This window comes from Bombus impatiens, unplaced genomic scaffold, assembly GCF_000188095.3.
Source record: "Bombus impatiens unplaced genomic scaffold, BIMP_2.2 scf_0144, whole genome shotgun sequence".
Classification (NCBI taxonomy): domain Eukaryota; kingdom Metazoa; phylum Arthropoda; class Insecta; order Hymenoptera; family Apidae; genus Bombus; species Bombus impatiens.
Genome location: NT_176563.1, coordinates 535,395 through 551,641, shown reverse-complemented (window position 1 = coordinate 551,641; position 16,247 = coordinate 535,395). Strand labels below are relative to the sequence as shown.

Below are 16,247 nucleotides of genomic sequence, written 5' to 3'. Positions count from 1 at the left end.
AATTTTAAAAATACTATAGCTATGTTTGTTTTTTCTGACACATTTCAGTATGTACACAATCTATTATCAAATAAGTTAATCATGTGATTGAAGTATAGAGTGTGTCGTAAAATGTTTGCAGTAAGCTTTTTATACTTTGTTATATGTGCTATGATCTTGAATAACACAGTTATTTTTGGTATCTTTTGCTGCAATATTTTATAAATTTATGTTTTAGTTAAGAACATACAACATATTTGTAGTTCCTGTGTAAAACGATTGTTTTTTGAATGTTTGAAAAAGCACAATTGAAGATGACATTATTATTATTACTGTTCTACAACAGATTTAAGCCATTTATTATACGAAATAATCAGATATCAGCAGCGTGTTATATAATAATTGTATGTAAAGTTTGCATTTATTGTAAGTAGTGCATTTATTTTACAGTTATTATTGAAGATAAAGTTTATTACACAAAAATTAATTGAAAATAAGGATAAAACAAAGCACAATTTTTTAAATAGTATTTAAATATTTAATTTTTAAGATTAATATGAGGAACTATTTGCAGTATTACAATGTAAATAAAAATTTTAATCTTTACTCCAAAATTTACTACTTACACCTGAAATTTTTCTTATTTACTACGTTTAAATTAATATATATTTGCAATTTACTATAATAAGAATAATTAATCATAGCTTTATCTTAAGTGAGAAAAAAGTTAAATTCAGGCAGCTAATATAAAATGTGCAAGTAAAATGTTTTTTAATATGTATATATGATATTTTTTTTTAGCAAATAGGATCAAAGTTGATAAATATTTGTGTTAATAGCATAACTATGAATCTATACAGGTTGGTAAGATGAATTACACTACTTACAACTTGTGCATTTAATAAAACGTCGATATTGATTTCTCCCTTTTTTAAAAACAAGAAAGTAACAGTAATGGATGCTACAAACCAAAGTTGAATGTTACTTCTAATGTAACACTTATAATCTTTATTACGTATTATTGCATATAAGTATAGAAAAAAATGAATGTATGAACTGTAAAAATATTCTAGTCACCATGAATTTGATTTTATTTATAAATGAGAAGTGTTTTATTAAAATTTGTATTCAATTTATATCTAATTAATAAACATTTTTTATTGAAAAAAGGAAACAATCAAACTGAAATGATAAAGTGGAGGACATGAAAGTATTGATCTAATTTAAGATATTGTCAATTTAAGTAAAGCAGAATAAACCAAACAAGGAGGATAAGAAATCATTAGAATACAAATGTATGTACATGTATTAAGTAAATTTAATCGTCAGTAACTTAGAAACAACATTTATCTATTTTCTTAAAATTCCTGTAAAATTGCTAATTTCTGTACTAATAAAACAGCACAAGAGAACATTATATGAATACAAATAATATTTTATTTATATTCCACTCATAATTAATAATACTAAAAAATTTTTACATAAGTTATGTTATTATATTACGTAACAGTTAAATTTTTATTAATAAAATAGTGATAGTCATTGTATTTTCATAAATGAACTCTTTTGCTGTTAGTACAAAAGTGACTACAAAGATAAAAATTGAAAAATTAATTTTACCTATCCTATTTTCTTATGAAAAATTCAAATTACAGTTGAATATTGAATAATAATCAAAGTGTAATTATATAAATGCATGTTCTACATACCACAGGGAAGCATTTATTTTTATTTATATGTATTTCAAAAAGAACTTCTTAAAATAAAGTACACACACAATGAAAAATACTTAATTTTTAATCAAGATCCTCATTTTATAGTTTAACTTTTTAAAATATCACATGGTTGTATTAAAACATTTGAAGCAAAAATTATCATAGAAGTTAAAGAATCTTTTACAAATGTAATACAATGAATAGACTAATTATATAAATAAATTGAATTATATGTATATGTATGTCTAACTCATATTTTTATTTTTATTATTTCAGTAGAATTTAAAATGTGAAAAGTAGCTAGCTTTTCACACAAATTAGCTAGAAATCTTTAATGGGTTTCAAATATTTAAATTGATTTTTAAATTGATTTCAAATATATTAAATAAGGATAGAATAAGCTAAAGCAAAAATTAAATAATTAAATGAAAACTTTTTTTTATACCAATATCGTATTAAAACGTATTCTATTTTATCATGGAAATTAATGGATTATTTTTTTAACAAGTTTTTAAAGATAATATATACATAAAAAACAAATATATATAAATAACTACGACTTCTCAAACATGTTCAATTAATCTTTTAACATCTATTACATATATCGCTGCAAACATAACCTTTAGTTTTTAAAGTGTATATGTAATTTTAACCAATGTTACATAGGACAATCTGTAATATTATGCGAAGGACAGCATGTACAAATATACAAATACACACATTAAAAAGTGTATCGAACTTAAATACTAAACGATGTAATTTATTTCTGAATTGTTCATACCCACAACAAAATTTGAATTCCATGTTATTTATAAGATTCAAGAGTAAAGGAAACATTTCAAGAAAAGTAAGATAATTTTAGCACCCTTATATTTGCTAAGTATTTAATAATTTTAATGATTGAAGATATAAAGCACTTTAGTGACCAAATTTTAAAGTATAAATTTATATGTACATAGAGTAAGAGTAAAGATGAAGAATCTGATGAAGATGAAGAATCTGATGAAGATGAAGAGTTTGATATTGATGTTGATGACTATTTAAATACAGATAAATCAAAGGTAATTGTAATTACAGTACCTTCTCTTCGATTGGATGCTATTGCTAAAGCTGGGTTTGGAATATCACGCAAGTAAGTTAATATCATTGTTGTTAAAATATTATTTAAATAAATGATGTATTATAAGGAAATGTTGAACATTCCAGATTGTACATATATATAAAATTTTGATATGCACAGTTTTGATATAAAACTACTTGTTATTATGAATAATCTTAATCGAAATAAAAAATTTATTTATTTGATCTATTTCTCTAAAAATATTTCTTTTTCTTTTTAGTAAACTGGATAAAGATTTTTACAACAGTAACTTACGTGTAAATGGAAAAAAATGCTTTAAGAAAGGAATGATGGTATGATCTTAAATAATAAAATACATTTAAAATATCTAAAAATATTATTATATTAAAATAGAAATACATTTTACATCTTAACTATATAGATGCATGTTGGAGATGAAATAGATGTCATTCAGAGACAAAGTCCTACAAATCCAAACTTTTTGATAATAAATCGATGTACATTACAAGGAGTTAGTGCAAATCCCGAAACAGATAGTATTAAAGTAAAATTAATTCAAAATAAATCTTTATTAGTTGAAAATTATAAAGATAAGTGGGACAATAAAGAATAATTGTATGAATAGTAAAAGTACATATATATATATATATATAAAATTAATTTATATATAATTAATATGTACATAATTGATAGGTATATAATAGGTTTATGTGTAATAGATTTTATGTATACAGAACAAATAAATTTTTAATAATACAAGAACTAAATTCACAAAGAAATTATTTATTAAAATAGTTCTATATAAAATACAGTTCTTGTATCTTACTGAATGTTCATTTTTGCTAGTGTACCTTCTATAATTTTATTACACTGAAAAAGAAATGTACTCTTTGAAATTATATTTTAAAGTATATAAATTTTGTATCAAATTAAAGCAAAATACTATACACTTACGTAAGCTACACAAAGTACTCCATTTGAATATAAGTTATTTAATTCTTTTAATACCTTAGTAATACTAGATGCATATTTAATTTTCTAGAAAATAATAGTAATACATAAATTAATAACATAAACAGCATTGAATTCTCAATAAAATGAAATATAAGATATTTACTTCCAAAACAAATATTGTATCATCATCATTTAAAAATGGTAAAAGTGCAACTGCTAAATGATCTTGTTGGCACTGAAAACAATACTTTATGATGTTAGTGAAATTTAAGCCATGTACGACTGGACATGAATATAAAAGTTGTAAAGCTTCAATGCATTTTTCAATTTGTTCAGAGGTCGGATTTATATCCATTTTTCTGAAAGGTTCTGAAATTGTTACTTCCCATGCCAATAAATATCCATTAGAATTTACAATAATACTTATATTTCGTATTTGTAGTAAAATTTTTTTTAATTCATTAATCTGCAAACATAACAGGAATATATAAAATATTATTTTTACGTATTCTAAAAATAGTTTAATGCGTGTTATTTACCATTAATAATTTAGCTAATTTAGTTAAATTTTTATCCCAGAGAGAATATTCATATATTTCAAAATCTATGCAAAGCTGTGCAATAATAACAAGTGCTTGCGATGAATAACTTTGTGTTTTCCATAAAATTTGTACAAGTTCATATTTAGGACATGTTTCAAATGTATTTATACTGTAACCTATTCCTAATAATTCTAATTTACTTATATATTTCAAAGATCTCATATAATTTCTGAAATATAAATATTTAAAAATATTACTTGAGATAAAACATAAAATTTTTTAAATTAAAAATATAAAAAAATTAGAAAACAATTACCTGATTGTTTGGTAATCGCGTTTAGTTAAATCTTCCAATTTAACAGTATCGACTATAGTTTGTAATACACGAAGAGCTCTATAGCGTGTTTCAGGACTATAGTTTTCATCTTTTTTGCCAAAACTTATATTTATAAGAAAATTGATTGATAATTCGATGTCTCCATGTTCTAAAATGTAGCATGCTCTGGAAATGTATTATTGATATCTAAATATTTTACATATTACATGTAAAAAGAGAATGTTTTAAATATAGTGATATACCTCAATAAATTATCATCACAATTTAGAATTGATTCGGAATTTGTTGTTACTGAAAATGTTTCTGTTATACTTTGATTGAATTTTATATATTTAGTATCTGGTTGTAACCACTCCTGTAATAATTCTATCCGTAGTTTAACCACATTGATAGAGAATAACTGACTGAGAGAATTAACAGCAGTATTTATATCAGGTCTATGATTAGTAACACATTGATATCTTTGAGGTATACTTTCATCTGCATATAATTCACGAACTAATTTATTCGGGTTTCCGATTAATGACAAATAATTTTTGTTGTCTAAGCCATGTACACGTAAAACATGTTCCGATGTAAAACGTAAATATTTGAATTTTATTTTCTGAAATAGACGCAACCACGATTTGATCATTAAAGTAATATATTAATAAAATTATAGAAAGCAAAATAAAAAATATATTTGTATAAAGTACATAAGAAATATACTTCTAGCATTCCTTCTTCAAATGTCGTAGATTTCTGTGCTGACAGCTGAGCATATTTATAACACTCTTCAACTGCTGCTACTTGATCAGCTCCTAATAATGCGATTATTTTATTTTGATTTATCAAGACATTTTTTCAGTAAGATATGATTTTTGGCATAATGTAATATATAAAATACCTGGTGGTGTATGATTGACAACATAATATAATGCTGCTGTACCATAATACAATGCATCTGGACCAGTCATTCTTTCTATACATCTTTTTATATCATCTAGCAAACTACTATTTTTTGAACAAAGAGACCATTTATCTATTTTGTGTTTATTCTTCCAAGCACAAGTTACTTCTCCTTTTATGGCTAAAGTACATACAATATGAGGTTGTAATTTAAGAACAGGAGCAATATCTAACCATTTCTCATAAGTCTTTAAATTTAATTCAGGAGCTAAAAATAAATTAATAATAAAATATTAAAATAATTGTGTATAATGTTTTAGCATTTTATACAATTTAACTATTTATTAAAACATAGTAAATAATATGCAATGAAAGAATTTTACTTATAAGTTTCCATAATTCAACTTTAGGCAGAAAAGGTAATCGCCATTCTGCAATAGGGGGTAAAGAAGTATATCCTGGGTTGAGATGCATCCACTCTTCACATTCTATTTGTGTAGCTAAACTATAAAAAACACATACATACATATATAGTATACCTAGTAGTACTACAGTCTACCCATATTCTTACCCAGTGCGAGTATAATTTTGTAAGAAACAAAAATAATTTCTGTGTTCTATATTTTTATCCTCTATAAGATCCATAAGAATTATAAATACTTCATAATAATAAAAATTTATCTGAAACAGTAAATTTACAGTCTTGAATATCAGATTATATTATTATATTATATTTATTTATAATATATTATATATATACTAGAATTATAACATTGGTGCATATGTACAATTAGTATACAGTACAATGTATACAGTACAATTAGATTTGTAACATTAGTACTTTCATACTTGCGATAAAACACTTGTAACACTGTTCTTTAAGGCAACTTTATCCGTGATATAAGTAGCAATTGTATTGCATTTTTTTCTTAATTCGTTTACTTCATTCTCATTAATATGCAATTCTAAAACCACAATCATAAAGATATTAAAAGTAAGTGTATTAAAGTTTAATTTCTTTATAGCTTTTTACCTTTTTTTCCATTGTAATTATTTATATTTAATTTTGGGTTCCATGTTTTTACTACTGTTTGTAAATAAAGTAATAAACAATCTTGAATATCAAACCCAAAATCAAAGCAGAACTCTTGAAACAAAGGAACCATGTCATCATTATAGTTCATAATACGTTGTAATATTTCTCTCTTAATTGTAGCATCACTTGTTAAAAGTTCTGCAAATATTTTTTATAAGTATATTTTTTAAGCTCATACACATGTGTATACATATGCTCATGTAAAAGAAGAGAATCAAATACAGTAAAAAATGAATTAAAGTAATGAACTAATTTAGACCTTTATATGAGATTAAATATTTAGACAACTTTTGCGTCCAATAATGCAATATTTTATTATTTTTAAATGTCTGCAGACATATTTGATTTCCTGTCAAATGAAAATATTCATATCCAAGTATTGTTATTCTTGAATGGCGAGCGTAATCTGGTTGAAATCTGAAAAAAAGATACTTTTATATTATTATTGTATCTCTTATACGTTTATATTAAAGTACTTACGATTTACAAGCAGAAGATATCCATTTACATGCTTCTGAATCAGACAACATAAACAAGCAAGATAAACTAAGCTGAAGATCAAATGACCGACTACATATTATTTTTTTTAATAATATCATTGAAAGATGAAAATATACTGATTTAATTTCTATTAATAAAGTATCACTTATATTTTGTATAATGCAAAAGTCGAAATATAATGTTTTAATAATCTGCAATAAGCAATAATCGTTATGTTCCACTCTTAATTTCTTTATTTTATTGAGCAAGTTCTTCAAAGCTTCTTCTGCATTTGGCTAAAAAATTATATTATTTATTTTATACATTAATATTTCTCCAGAAAATATATTAACATTAATTACCTGATCATAATATTCATCAGTTGCATCACTTGATATGTGTTCTATATCTATATTGTAAATAAAGTACAAAGTTTCCATTATATATATTCGTACATAAAATTAGGATCATTAATGAATTTTATTTTACCATGTTTTAATTTAGCCATATAATTTCTCTGTATAAAGATTGCATTTTTAAATAGTGGTAGTAAAAATTCATCTGTTGCGATAGCTAAATCTTTATATATCGTATACAACTTCCATTGTGATCTTGATAATTCTTCATGCTTTATGTCCACTGAATTTGAACCATATGTAAGATTTTTATTAGAGCACATTTGATATAAATTTGCCCATGTATACAATAGTAACATAGATTGTAATTCATCTAAAAATATACATCAAAGTTATTAAAATATACATTAAAATGATTAATATTTAAATAATACACATACCATCTGAACATACACATAATGCAGCAGAACTTAAGCTTTGGACTGTAACTGCAATGTCTGCATCTCTTGTAATATCTTGCATAATAAATAAACATATTTTATGTATATATTGACATTCATGTGTCATTATATTTAATTGTCCTTCTTTGTATCTAAATAGGAATAATTACTTCAACAAGACTTAATATTATATGTTTGTATTTTTCATATAAATAAAATTTATTTACCTAATAAAATAATTTAATATGTTTATACTTTTTGTCTGCTCTAATAATGTAGATATTGCATCAATTCTTTGTAAATTAAGTAAGTCAGCAACCTTCATAACTTTTTTATAAGAGATAAATAAGTTTTCATCTTTCTCTATGTCCACTGAAATATTATTAAAAAATTGTAATTATAAATACTTAATTGCTGTAATTGTAAAAAGTATAAAATATAGAGAAAGATTATTTCATACTATCGCACAGTCCTCTAACATAGTTTTGTAATATTTGCTTTTTTTTATCTTGATACTCTTCAAGTGTAACATTAATTTGAAAATCTTTCTTTAAAAAATACATTGATTTTATTTCATTTATACTATCAATAACGTTATTGCAATGATGTGACTGGATTTTACATGTTTCTGAAAGCTTTTTTAACTGTAATTTTACCCAACCCAACATCTCAATGTGATGTATAAGAGACTCAGGCATGACCTATATAATAAATATAAAGTTAAATAATATGTCTGCATTTAAGAAATATAAAGTATCTTTTTAATAAAAATTATAGTATTTCAATGTACCTTTAGCGTTAAACCAGCTCTAACGTAATTAACAATTTGTACACAACAATATACTAAAACGTCATTTTCTAAGGAATTTAATGTCTTGGTTACATTTTCAAAATTCCTGCAAGTTCATTTTTGTTACTAGTTGATTTTGAAGAATTATTTTATGTTCTATGTTTGAAATATCTTACCCTCTAACTAGGTAGTAATTTACACAGGATGAAAATGCTTTTTTCCTTGATAATAAATCATTTTTAGTTATTTGTTCAATATCTGATATCATGCTTTCATGATTTTCTTTTATTATACAGTGTATTAATTTCTGAAAAAAGTTAAAATAACCATTTAACCATTTAAACCATTTAAATTGAAAATTTTTTTTGTAAATAATTAGTGGAGTAAATAATTTACTGACATTATTTATGCCAATGCGTTCATATCCATATTTCTTTAAGATAAGTTTAATTGGAACACAATTATGTTCCATTTTGATTTGAGATATTAAAATATGATCAGAATTATAGCTTGTTTCTGTTAAAGTTACAATAGTTGAAGACCATGGAACTGTAGCTTTTTTCAGTACCTCTAATGTTTGTTGTAATTTAGTCTGTAATTATAAATAAGTATGTGTAAAACTATATTATATTTCCACTTAACATATAAATATCTCTAATCTTATATATATATATATGTATATATGCATACCTCTATATCTTGAATTAAATCAATAATAAGAATAACTTTTTTCTCCCATGGAGCTTCTTCACCTGACCACCAACTTTTAGAATTCCTTAAAGTTTTCTATACAGGTATAATTTTCATCAATATTTAATAAAATCTGATCAATTTTAATCTAAACATACCTGTATATACGAAGAAAGTACATAATCATTTTGCAGAGAATTATTCAACATGTATTGTTTTAGAAATGTATTTATAAATTCTTGAATTATATTTATATGTATCTTATCCAGTAATATATATGAGACTTCCATAGGATCTCCAATATACGAATTGAGAGATATTGCTAATCTACAATTTCTATATTTTGATAAACTTATCTTTTTTAAATTATTTAAGCTTACAAAATTATAACATTACCTATAATCAACTTTCAATTTTTGAATATCAGACATAGCTTGTATTAAAAAAACCAATTGTTTTAAATTGGAATCTTTGTTCAAACACTCTTGCTGAAAATATAACGAATGATGACTTTCTTCAAATTTCAATAATTTTATAAACTTTTCTGTAAAATCAATTCCAATCTGGGGCCATTCTGAATGATGAAACTGTTCAAATGATTTAACTTTTTTAATACCCCAGAGCATAATTTCACACATTGCATTAGGAACAAATGACAATAAACTGGGAATAAAGTGTGATAACCATGTCCAAAGAGAAACTAAGGATATCTTCTCAGGAACAATTGCAAATATATCTTTTACAAATTCTATGGATACATGTTTTATTATATCTGGAAGATGTCTTGTCCAAATCAAAGTAGCTGCTTCCATTTCTCCCTATAATAAAAAAATTTAACCAGTTTATTTGTGCTAGTTTATTTTAATTATTTACCATACTTTACCAAACTCAAATGTGTTTTGTATTCTTCCATCAAATTTGCCCGTGAAAATTTAATCCATTCATTCATAATATCTTCATCATAACATTCTACATTTTTTTTATAGCCCCAAATCATATGAAAAGTTTCTAACTTATGTAGTATATCATTAATCGAAGAAAGAAGATTTAAATATTTATTATCTTCCTAAAATCAATAATATAAATATACTTAACATGAAACACAGAAAAATTAATGCAACTATTATCACTTAAAAGATGCTTACAGCAGTACTTTCTATTATTCTTGAACGTGCATACAAATTAATTTTCCTCATTTGTTTATATTCAGGTATAAGTGCTTTGCTACAACATTCTACCACATATTGCACATCTTTTATTTTATCAAATATATTAAAAAGCATGTCTAATTGAAAAGGACTAGAAGTGTTTTTTGCCCAAGGTCCAAGTTGTGATAGGATCAATGCAGCTTTTGCACAATAAATGGGATCTGTAGATAAATTAAATTTAGATGCAAAAGCTTCAGCTGCATCAAATTGTTTTTTTCTCACTAAACGTTGTAACTGATATTCAGGAAGACTTTCTGATACAGCTTTTACTCTAACTGTATCTATATATTCATTATTGGTAAAATTATTAATTCCTTCCAAATATAAAATTATTTCATCATAAGGATCCATAATTTCAATAAGATATGTTATAGGTGGTACATTTATTTTAAACTTTTCTTGGAAATCTGAATAGAACAAAGAATTTAATTACAAACAAAAAGTTATGCATACAAATTATACACATAAAATTAACTTTTTATACCTGGATAAGAAAGCACATGTAACATATACGTAGTACAATCATTATCAGATGTTAACACAAGTATTTGGCATATACCATTATCATTATTTTCAATAATTGCAAAATCTGATATAGGCTTAGAATATACTTGTATACCAAGTAGAGTTTGAGGGCATATTATACTTAAAGTATAATCTGTACGTAAACATAACATTGCACTAAAATGATCAAAATCAGTATATTTTGTTAGGAACTGTTATAAATACATAGATAAAGTAATGAAATGATCCATTTTATTAAAATTTTGTAAATACTTACATGTAGTTTTTTAAAAATTTGACTTTAATATAATTATAATGAAATGTATTAAAATTAATATGCTGTTCACTGGGCCACATAAATAACATATTTGAACATAACATAGCTATTGATACTTCTCTAGTTGTCATATTTGCAGTAGCATATACTACCTACATAATTCATAACATTCATAAATCATAAAAAATACAGACCAAGTTAAATATATTTTTACACATTTAAGCATAGAAACATAACTTACCTCATCAGAGGAAAATCCATTAAATAACTGTTCACATTTAATTTCTTTTGTTATCTCTTTTAGTGAATCATTAATACTAATCTTATTTATAAGAGTCAACTGAATAAGTTTAGGATTAAATTGTAATACTCTGAAATATGAATCTAAATTATAATATAAATTTCATAATAATAAAATTTCATAATTAGTTATATATTTACCTATAAATAGCTCCATTTTTTGTGGTAAGATATATATCAATATATTCATCAGATTTGTTTTGTAAAAACATTGCTATTATTTTATCTTCAGTTTTTGTTATATTTCTATATGTGGAAAATGAATAATTTTATAAACAACGTAATTTCAAAGTGTAGCTATATAATATTATATATATATGTATATATTTAGACTTACTTTGTAAAGATTACTTGTCCTTTATTTAATAAATGAAGACAATATAATGTTCCATTTGATAAAGCAATAAATAAAAATATACCATTATGAGAAATACAATAACATGTTATTAATAATTCAAAACTGACACTTAATAGTATTTTTTCACATGTTTCATTCTCGAATATGGTAATTGACTTATCAATTGCTATACAAACTCTTGAATATTGCACAGATGCTAAGATATTTGGTTCTCTTGATAACTTATAAACATAAAGAAAAGCATTTTATTTAATTTATCTACCTAACTCAAATACTATTCAAATTTATGCTTTTTATCACAAATAATAAATTAGAAACATATTAAAAAATTCTTTATGTCATATTAACTAACAAATTAAGATTGTTAAATTAATAAATAATAAATAAAGAATAACAAAAAAACATTTACAATTATTTGAAAACGTTTATAAAAGTAGTTGCAACCGTTAAATTTAAATTTATTGCAATTTTTACAATTAAAATAAAGTTGATATTAAATACCTTTCCAGTCGATTGTATTGTTGCAAGAGTAGAAGTTTCATATAATGAACCATTATTTTCTGCTACTGTTCTTACCCCAAAATTTACAGTTTCTTCTTCTCTATCAAATCCTGAAACCACTTTATTCCACAGCGCCATTTTACCCGCGAACATTTATGAAATGCGTTACAACTGCGCAGGATCACTACATATGTATACCACATGATCGCACATACATATATTGTATTGTGCGCAGAATTCATGTCGGATGACATCTGTAGGTGAATGAAGAAATTTATTGGAACCTAGTATATAATCTCAAAAAATTCTTTGTGAAAGAATAAAAACTGTCAAACACGTAAACTTTAGAATCGTACAAATTATAATAATAACAAATTAATTTCTAAATATTACGCAATTTGTGTATAGGTAAATAACTTCGAGAATAAATCATTGTTCTGTCTTTAAATTGCTCAAAAATGGATATTTTAAAAGCAGAAATAATGAAGAAAAGAAAACAGTTGGAGGAGAGCAATGTCTTGGTAAATTTTTACAAACAATATACAGCTTTTTTGGAAACTTTTATTTCGTTTACCAAACTAGGTTAATATTGCAGCAAAATAACCGGAAATATTTTAGAAGAGGCGAACTAATAGCAAAGGATCAAGAAGTGAAGGAAGTACAAGAAAATAATGATGAAGATGTTAAAATTAATACGACTCAACAACAAGAAGACTCTGTAACTGATGGTAGCTCTGAGCATTTAACATTACCTAGACATGAAGTGATTAGAAGGTTACGTGAAAGAAGTGAACCTATACTACTATTTGGAGAATCAGAAATAGAAGCATTTAAACGATTAAGAAAATGTGAAATTCTTGAGCCTGAAGTGAATAAGGTAAGTATCAAAAATACTTGAAATCAATAAAATATTTCAATAAAATTTACATATTTCTTATATGTATAATTTATTTTGTATTGAAGGGTTTTAGAAATGATTTTCAAGAAGCTATGGAACAAGTAGATCAAGCATATCTAAATGAAATACTGGCTTCTTCTAAACCTCAAGATCGCGATGGAAAAGGAGATGTACATGTACCAGATGAAGGAGTTACCTATGAAGATTTACAAAAGATGTCTATAAAATTAAACAAGGGTGACAGGGATTTTGACTTAAATGTCATTACACAATTTATACAATTCTTAGTACAAATGTGGGGTAATCAATTAAATAGTAGAAGTGCTGCTGAAAAAATGAGTACTAGAGGAAAGATGGCTAGTGCTACTTATGCCCAAACAAGAGAATACTTGAAACCTCTTCTTAGAAAATTAAAAAATAGATCTCTGCCAGAGGATATTACGGATAGTTTAACCGATATTGTAAAACATTTACTTGAACGTAATTACATACTGGTAATTATGTCAGTTATTAATAAATTAAATAATTTTAGTAGAATACATTTATTACAAATAATTTATTATAGGCAAGTGATGCATACCTACAAATGGCAATTGGAAATTCTCCATGGCCTATTGGAGTAACTATGGTCGGTATTCATGCACGTACCGGAAGAGAAAAGATTTTCTCAAAGAACGTTGCACATGTAATGAACGATGAAACTCAAAGAAAATATATTCAAGCATTAAAAAGGCTAATGACCAAGTGTCAGGAGTATTATCCCACAGATCCGTCTCGTTGTGTAGAATATTCAAAAACCTAATATTTTTATACATAATATATATAAATAATTATGCGTTGTAGAATACTATAATACTTATACACTATACTGTAGCTAAAGGAACTAAAGTTGTATTTAGTAACAAATCGATTCATCTATATCTGAATATTTCCTTATATTATTTTTAATTTTTTTTTTCTTTGCACCTTCAAATAATAAATATCTTAGAAATATTTGAAATTCATAAAAATAAAAATATTATATTTTTAAAAAGTATTAATGGAATAATGTAATTTTATCATCACATGTCTTTGATATTTTATACATTTCTTTATGTTGAACTTTATTGTGTTATGGACGTTAAGGACGTTAGTTCATTTGCCCTCTTTACTGCAGCTTCAATTGCATTCATCATAGAAGCTCTATAAATATAATTGGTAATATTATACATTATATTAATATACATAATAATTTCATGCATAGTTTACCTGACTTGCCCACATTCCATAGCATGAATGCCTGCAATAGTTGTACCTCCTGGAGAACATACCTCATCCTTTAACTGACCAGGATGTTTGCCTGTTTCTAACACCATTTTACCAGCTCCAACTAATACTTGAGCTGCAAATTTTGTTGCCATAGGTCTTGGAACGCCCATTTTTACAGCACCATCTGCTAATGCTTCTATAACAAGATATGCCTGGAAATTTTGTTTAAGCTTAATGTTTGGCTTTAAAAAATTGGTAAATACATATACAATAGCGGACATATTTACATAAGCGGGACTAGATCCCGAAAGAGCACCTATAGCATTCATAAGAGACTGAGGAACATGTTCAGTTACACCAATATACGACAATAATTCTTCTACCATCATTTCATCTTGATCCGTTGCATTCACAGAACAATATACTATATATATCATTGAAATATGAAAATATAAGAAGATTACACTCTTATTAATTATATACATGATGCCAATGTTTTCTTTTACCTGTTATTCCTTCTCCAACCATCATTGGAGTGTTAGGCATACATCTAATTATTCTAGGATGACTAACAATAGATTTGAGTTTCTGAAAATATGAAATCAACTTTATAATTTGTTTCTATGAACATAGCTTCTTTATAGTGTTGATAATAATGATTTTTACATTAGATAAAGTCTCTAATGTAACTCCTACAAGAACTGAAACAAAAAGTTTATAGTGATGATGTACTGTCATTGTTTCTTTGGTACATTTAAGTGCATCATCAAGCATTTGAGGCTTCATAGCTAAAAATATGATTTCACAATTATCCACTACTTCTCCATTTTTTAAAGTAGCATGGGCACCTAAGTCGTTCCAAAAGCTTAGAGTTTTAGAAGTACGAGCAGAAACCCATACGTTGTTAGGATCTAAAATACCTATAACAAAAAATTAATGATGTTATTCCAAATTAATTATAATTAACTATTAAGATTGTGATCATTATTATTATTATAACATTCGATTACCTTTACGAATTAAACCAGCACCAATAGCACTGGCCATATTTCCACCACCAATGAAACCCACCTTAGTTGACAAAAAATGGTCATTCATGGTTATTAGTACTTAATAATTAATTTAAATACAAATAATGTACGTATTACTTATAATTAAATATGTGACGTGTATTTTAATTTATGTGACAAGGTATAATATATTTGTACTGTTTTCAAAGTATTCTGGCTGGGACTTCTGACATTTAACGGATGTTATGAGAGATAAATTATAGATTAAATGACACGAGTTTTCTGCCTATTATTTATTAAATACGTTTTATTGGATGTTTGATATTGAACTGCTTTCTTATATATTTTCAAACAAATTTTTTTTTATATTTTTAAGCGCGTAATTAGAGTGAAAATTTGGAAAGAAAATATGAAATGTCACGAAGTATGAAAGGAACATAGAAAGAGACTGAAAAGAAGTAAACTGATAAAATGTCATTAAGTAACTATTGCGTCACATAAAAATATAATTTTGAAAATGTTGATAGAATTTTAAAAATTTGTTTTATCCTTAATACAATTCATACTTGAATTTATGTTCAACTTTATAGCAATT

General features: G+C 25.0%; 4 protein-coding genes across 8 annotated transcripts; 2 read left to right on the top strand and 2 right to left on the bottom strand.

The window, feature by feature from the left end:
- The first annotated feature begins 2,191 nt into the window (after positions 1-2,191).
- On the top strand, positions 2,192-3,554 carry LOC100745248 (mitochondrial transcription rescue factor 1). Its single transcript, XM_012382172.3, has 4 exons — positions 2,192-2,541; positions 2,654-2,826; positions 3,035-3,107; positions 3,197-3,554. The coding sequence occupies exons 1-4, from the start codon at positions 2,350-2,352 to the stop codon at positions 3,386-3,388; spliced, it is 630 nt and encodes a 209-aa protein (XP_012237595.1). The 5' UTR covers positions 2,192-2,349; the 3' UTR covers positions 3,389-3,554.
- On the bottom strand, positions 3,539-12,733 carry LOC100745125 (kinetochore-associated protein 1). Of its 3 annotated transcripts, none has more exons than XM_033319275.1 (33): positions 12,497-12,733; positions 11,975-12,216; positions 11,779-11,883; positions 11,575-11,708; positions 11,338-11,485; positions 11,041-11,237; positions 10,494-10,963; positions 10,232-10,414; positions 9,745-10,166; positions 9,507-9,675; positions 9,349-9,444; positions 9,059-9,250; positions 8,835-8,965; positions 8,659-8,764; positions 8,329-8,569; positions 8,096-8,240; positions 7,869-8,020; positions 7,562-7,801; positions 7,435-7,481; positions 7,073-7,368; positions 6,852-7,009; positions 6,530-6,730; positions 6,346-6,461; positions 6,068-6,177; positions 5,880-6,001; positions 5,495-5,764; positions 5,317-5,408; positions 4,851-5,212; positions 4,588-4,773; positions 4,269-4,500; positions 3,893-4,195; positions 3,730-3,813; positions 3,539-3,645 (listed from the first exon to the last, which is right to left on the bottom strand). In XM_033319275.1, the coding sequence occupies exons 1-33, from the start codon at positions 12,647-12,649 to the stop codon at positions 3,598-3,600; spliced, it is 6,153 nt and encodes a 2,050-aa protein (XP_033175166.1). In that variant the 5' UTR covers positions 12,650-12,733; the 3' UTR covers positions 3,539-3,597. The 3 variants fall into 3 exon arrangements, with proteins under 3 accessions (XP_033175166.1, XP_033175167.1, XP_033175168.1); XM_033319276.1 differs by having other exon boundaries at positions 11,338-11,489; positions 11,579-11,708; XM_033319277.1 differs by having other exon boundaries at positions 11,975-11,993; positions 12,497-12,633.
- On the top strand, positions 12,723-14,320 carry LOC100743462 (pre-mRNA-splicing factor 18). 3 transcript variants are annotated; one of them, XM_012382170.3, is made up of 5 exons: positions 12,723-12,831; positions 12,905-13,017; positions 13,092-13,373; positions 13,460-13,888; positions 13,960-14,320. In XM_012382170.3, the coding sequence occupies exons 2-5, from the start codon at positions 12,955-12,957 to the stop codon at positions 14,194-14,196; spliced, it is 1,011 nt and encodes a 336-aa protein (XP_012237593.1). In that variant the 5' UTR covers positions 12,723-12,831; positions 12,905-12,954; the 3' UTR covers positions 14,197-14,320. The 3 variants fall into 3 exon arrangements, with proteins under 3 accessions (XP_012237593.1, XP_033175170.1, XP_012237594.1); XM_033319279.1 differs by having other exon boundaries at positions 12,763-13,017; XM_012382171.3 differs by having other exon boundaries at positions 12,763-13,017; positions 13,079-13,373.
- A 67-nt stretch (positions 14,321-14,387) lies between these two features.
- LOC100743340 (pyrroline-5-carboxylate reductase) lies at positions 14,388-16,130 on the bottom strand. The gene is made up of 6 exons (XM_003487216.4): positions 15,653-16,130; positions 15,309-15,562; positions 15,149-15,230; positions 14,930-15,066; positions 14,643-14,854; positions 14,388-14,576 (listed from the first exon to the last, which is right to left on the bottom strand). Exons 1-6 carry the CDS (start codon positions 15,738-15,740, stop codon positions 14,498-14,500), a joined length of 852 nt encoding a protein of 283 aa, XP_003487264.1. The 5' UTR covers positions 15,741-16,130; the 3' UTR covers positions 14,388-14,497.
- Positions 16,131-16,247: the final 117 nt, after the last annotated feature.

What these genes read in the sequence shown, in the direction of transcription:
- LOC100743340 (XM_003487216.4), bottom strand. Translation starts at nt 15,740, where the DNA reads ATGAATGACCATTTTTTGTCAACTAAGGTGGGTTTCATTGGTGGTGGA. An exon ending in GGTTGGAGAAGGAATAACAG is followed by an intron (nt 15,067 to 15,148) that starts GTAAAAGAAAAC and finishes TGATATATATAG; the next exon opens with TATATTGTTCTGTGAATGCA. An exon ending in CGGGATCTAGTCCCGCTTAT is followed by an intron (nt 14,855 to 14,929) that starts GTAAATATGTCC and finishes CAAAATTTCCAG; the next exon opens with GCATATCTTGTTATAGAAGC.
- LOC100743462 (XM_012382170.3), top strand. Translation starts at nt 12,955, where the DNA reads ATGGATATTTTAAAAGCAGAAATAATGAAGAAAAGAAAACAGTTGGAG. An exon ending in TTGAGCCTGAAGTGAATAAG is followed by an intron (nt 13,374 to 13,459) that starts GTAAGTATCAAA and finishes TTTGTATTGAAG; the next exon opens with GGTTTTAGAAATGATTTTCA. An exon ending in TTGAACGTAATTACATACTG is followed by an intron (nt 13,889 to 13,959) that starts GTAATTATGTCA and finishes AATTTATTATAG; the next exon opens with GCAAGTGATGCATACCTACA.
- LOC100745248 (XM_012382172.3), top strand. Translation starts at nt 2,350, where the DNA reads ATGTTACATAGGACAATCTGTAATATTATGCGAAGGACAGCATGTACA. An exon ending in GGGTTTGGAATATCACGCAA is followed by an intron (nt 2,827 to 3,034) that starts GTAAGTTAATAT and finishes TTTTCTTTTTAG; the next exon opens with TAAACTGGATAAAGATTTTT. An exon ending in GCTTTAAGAAAGGAATGATG is followed by an intron (nt 3,108 to 3,196) that starts GTATGATCTTAA and finishes TTAACTATATAG; the next exon opens with ATGCATGTTGGAGATGAAAT.
- LOC100745125 (XM_033319275.1), bottom strand. Translation starts at nt 12,649, where the DNA reads ATGTTCGCGGGTAAAATGGCGCTGTGGAATAAAGTGGTTTCAGGATTT. An exon ending in CAATACAATCGACTGGAAAG is followed by an intron (nt 12,217 to 12,496) that starts GTATTTAATATC and finishes TATGTTTATAAG; the next exon opens with TTATCAAGAGAACCAAATAT. An exon ending in TAATTACAATGGAAAAAAAG is followed by an intron (nt 6,462 to 6,529) that starts GTAAAAAGCTAT and finishes TTGTGGTTTTAG; the next exon opens with AATTGCATATTAATGAGAAT.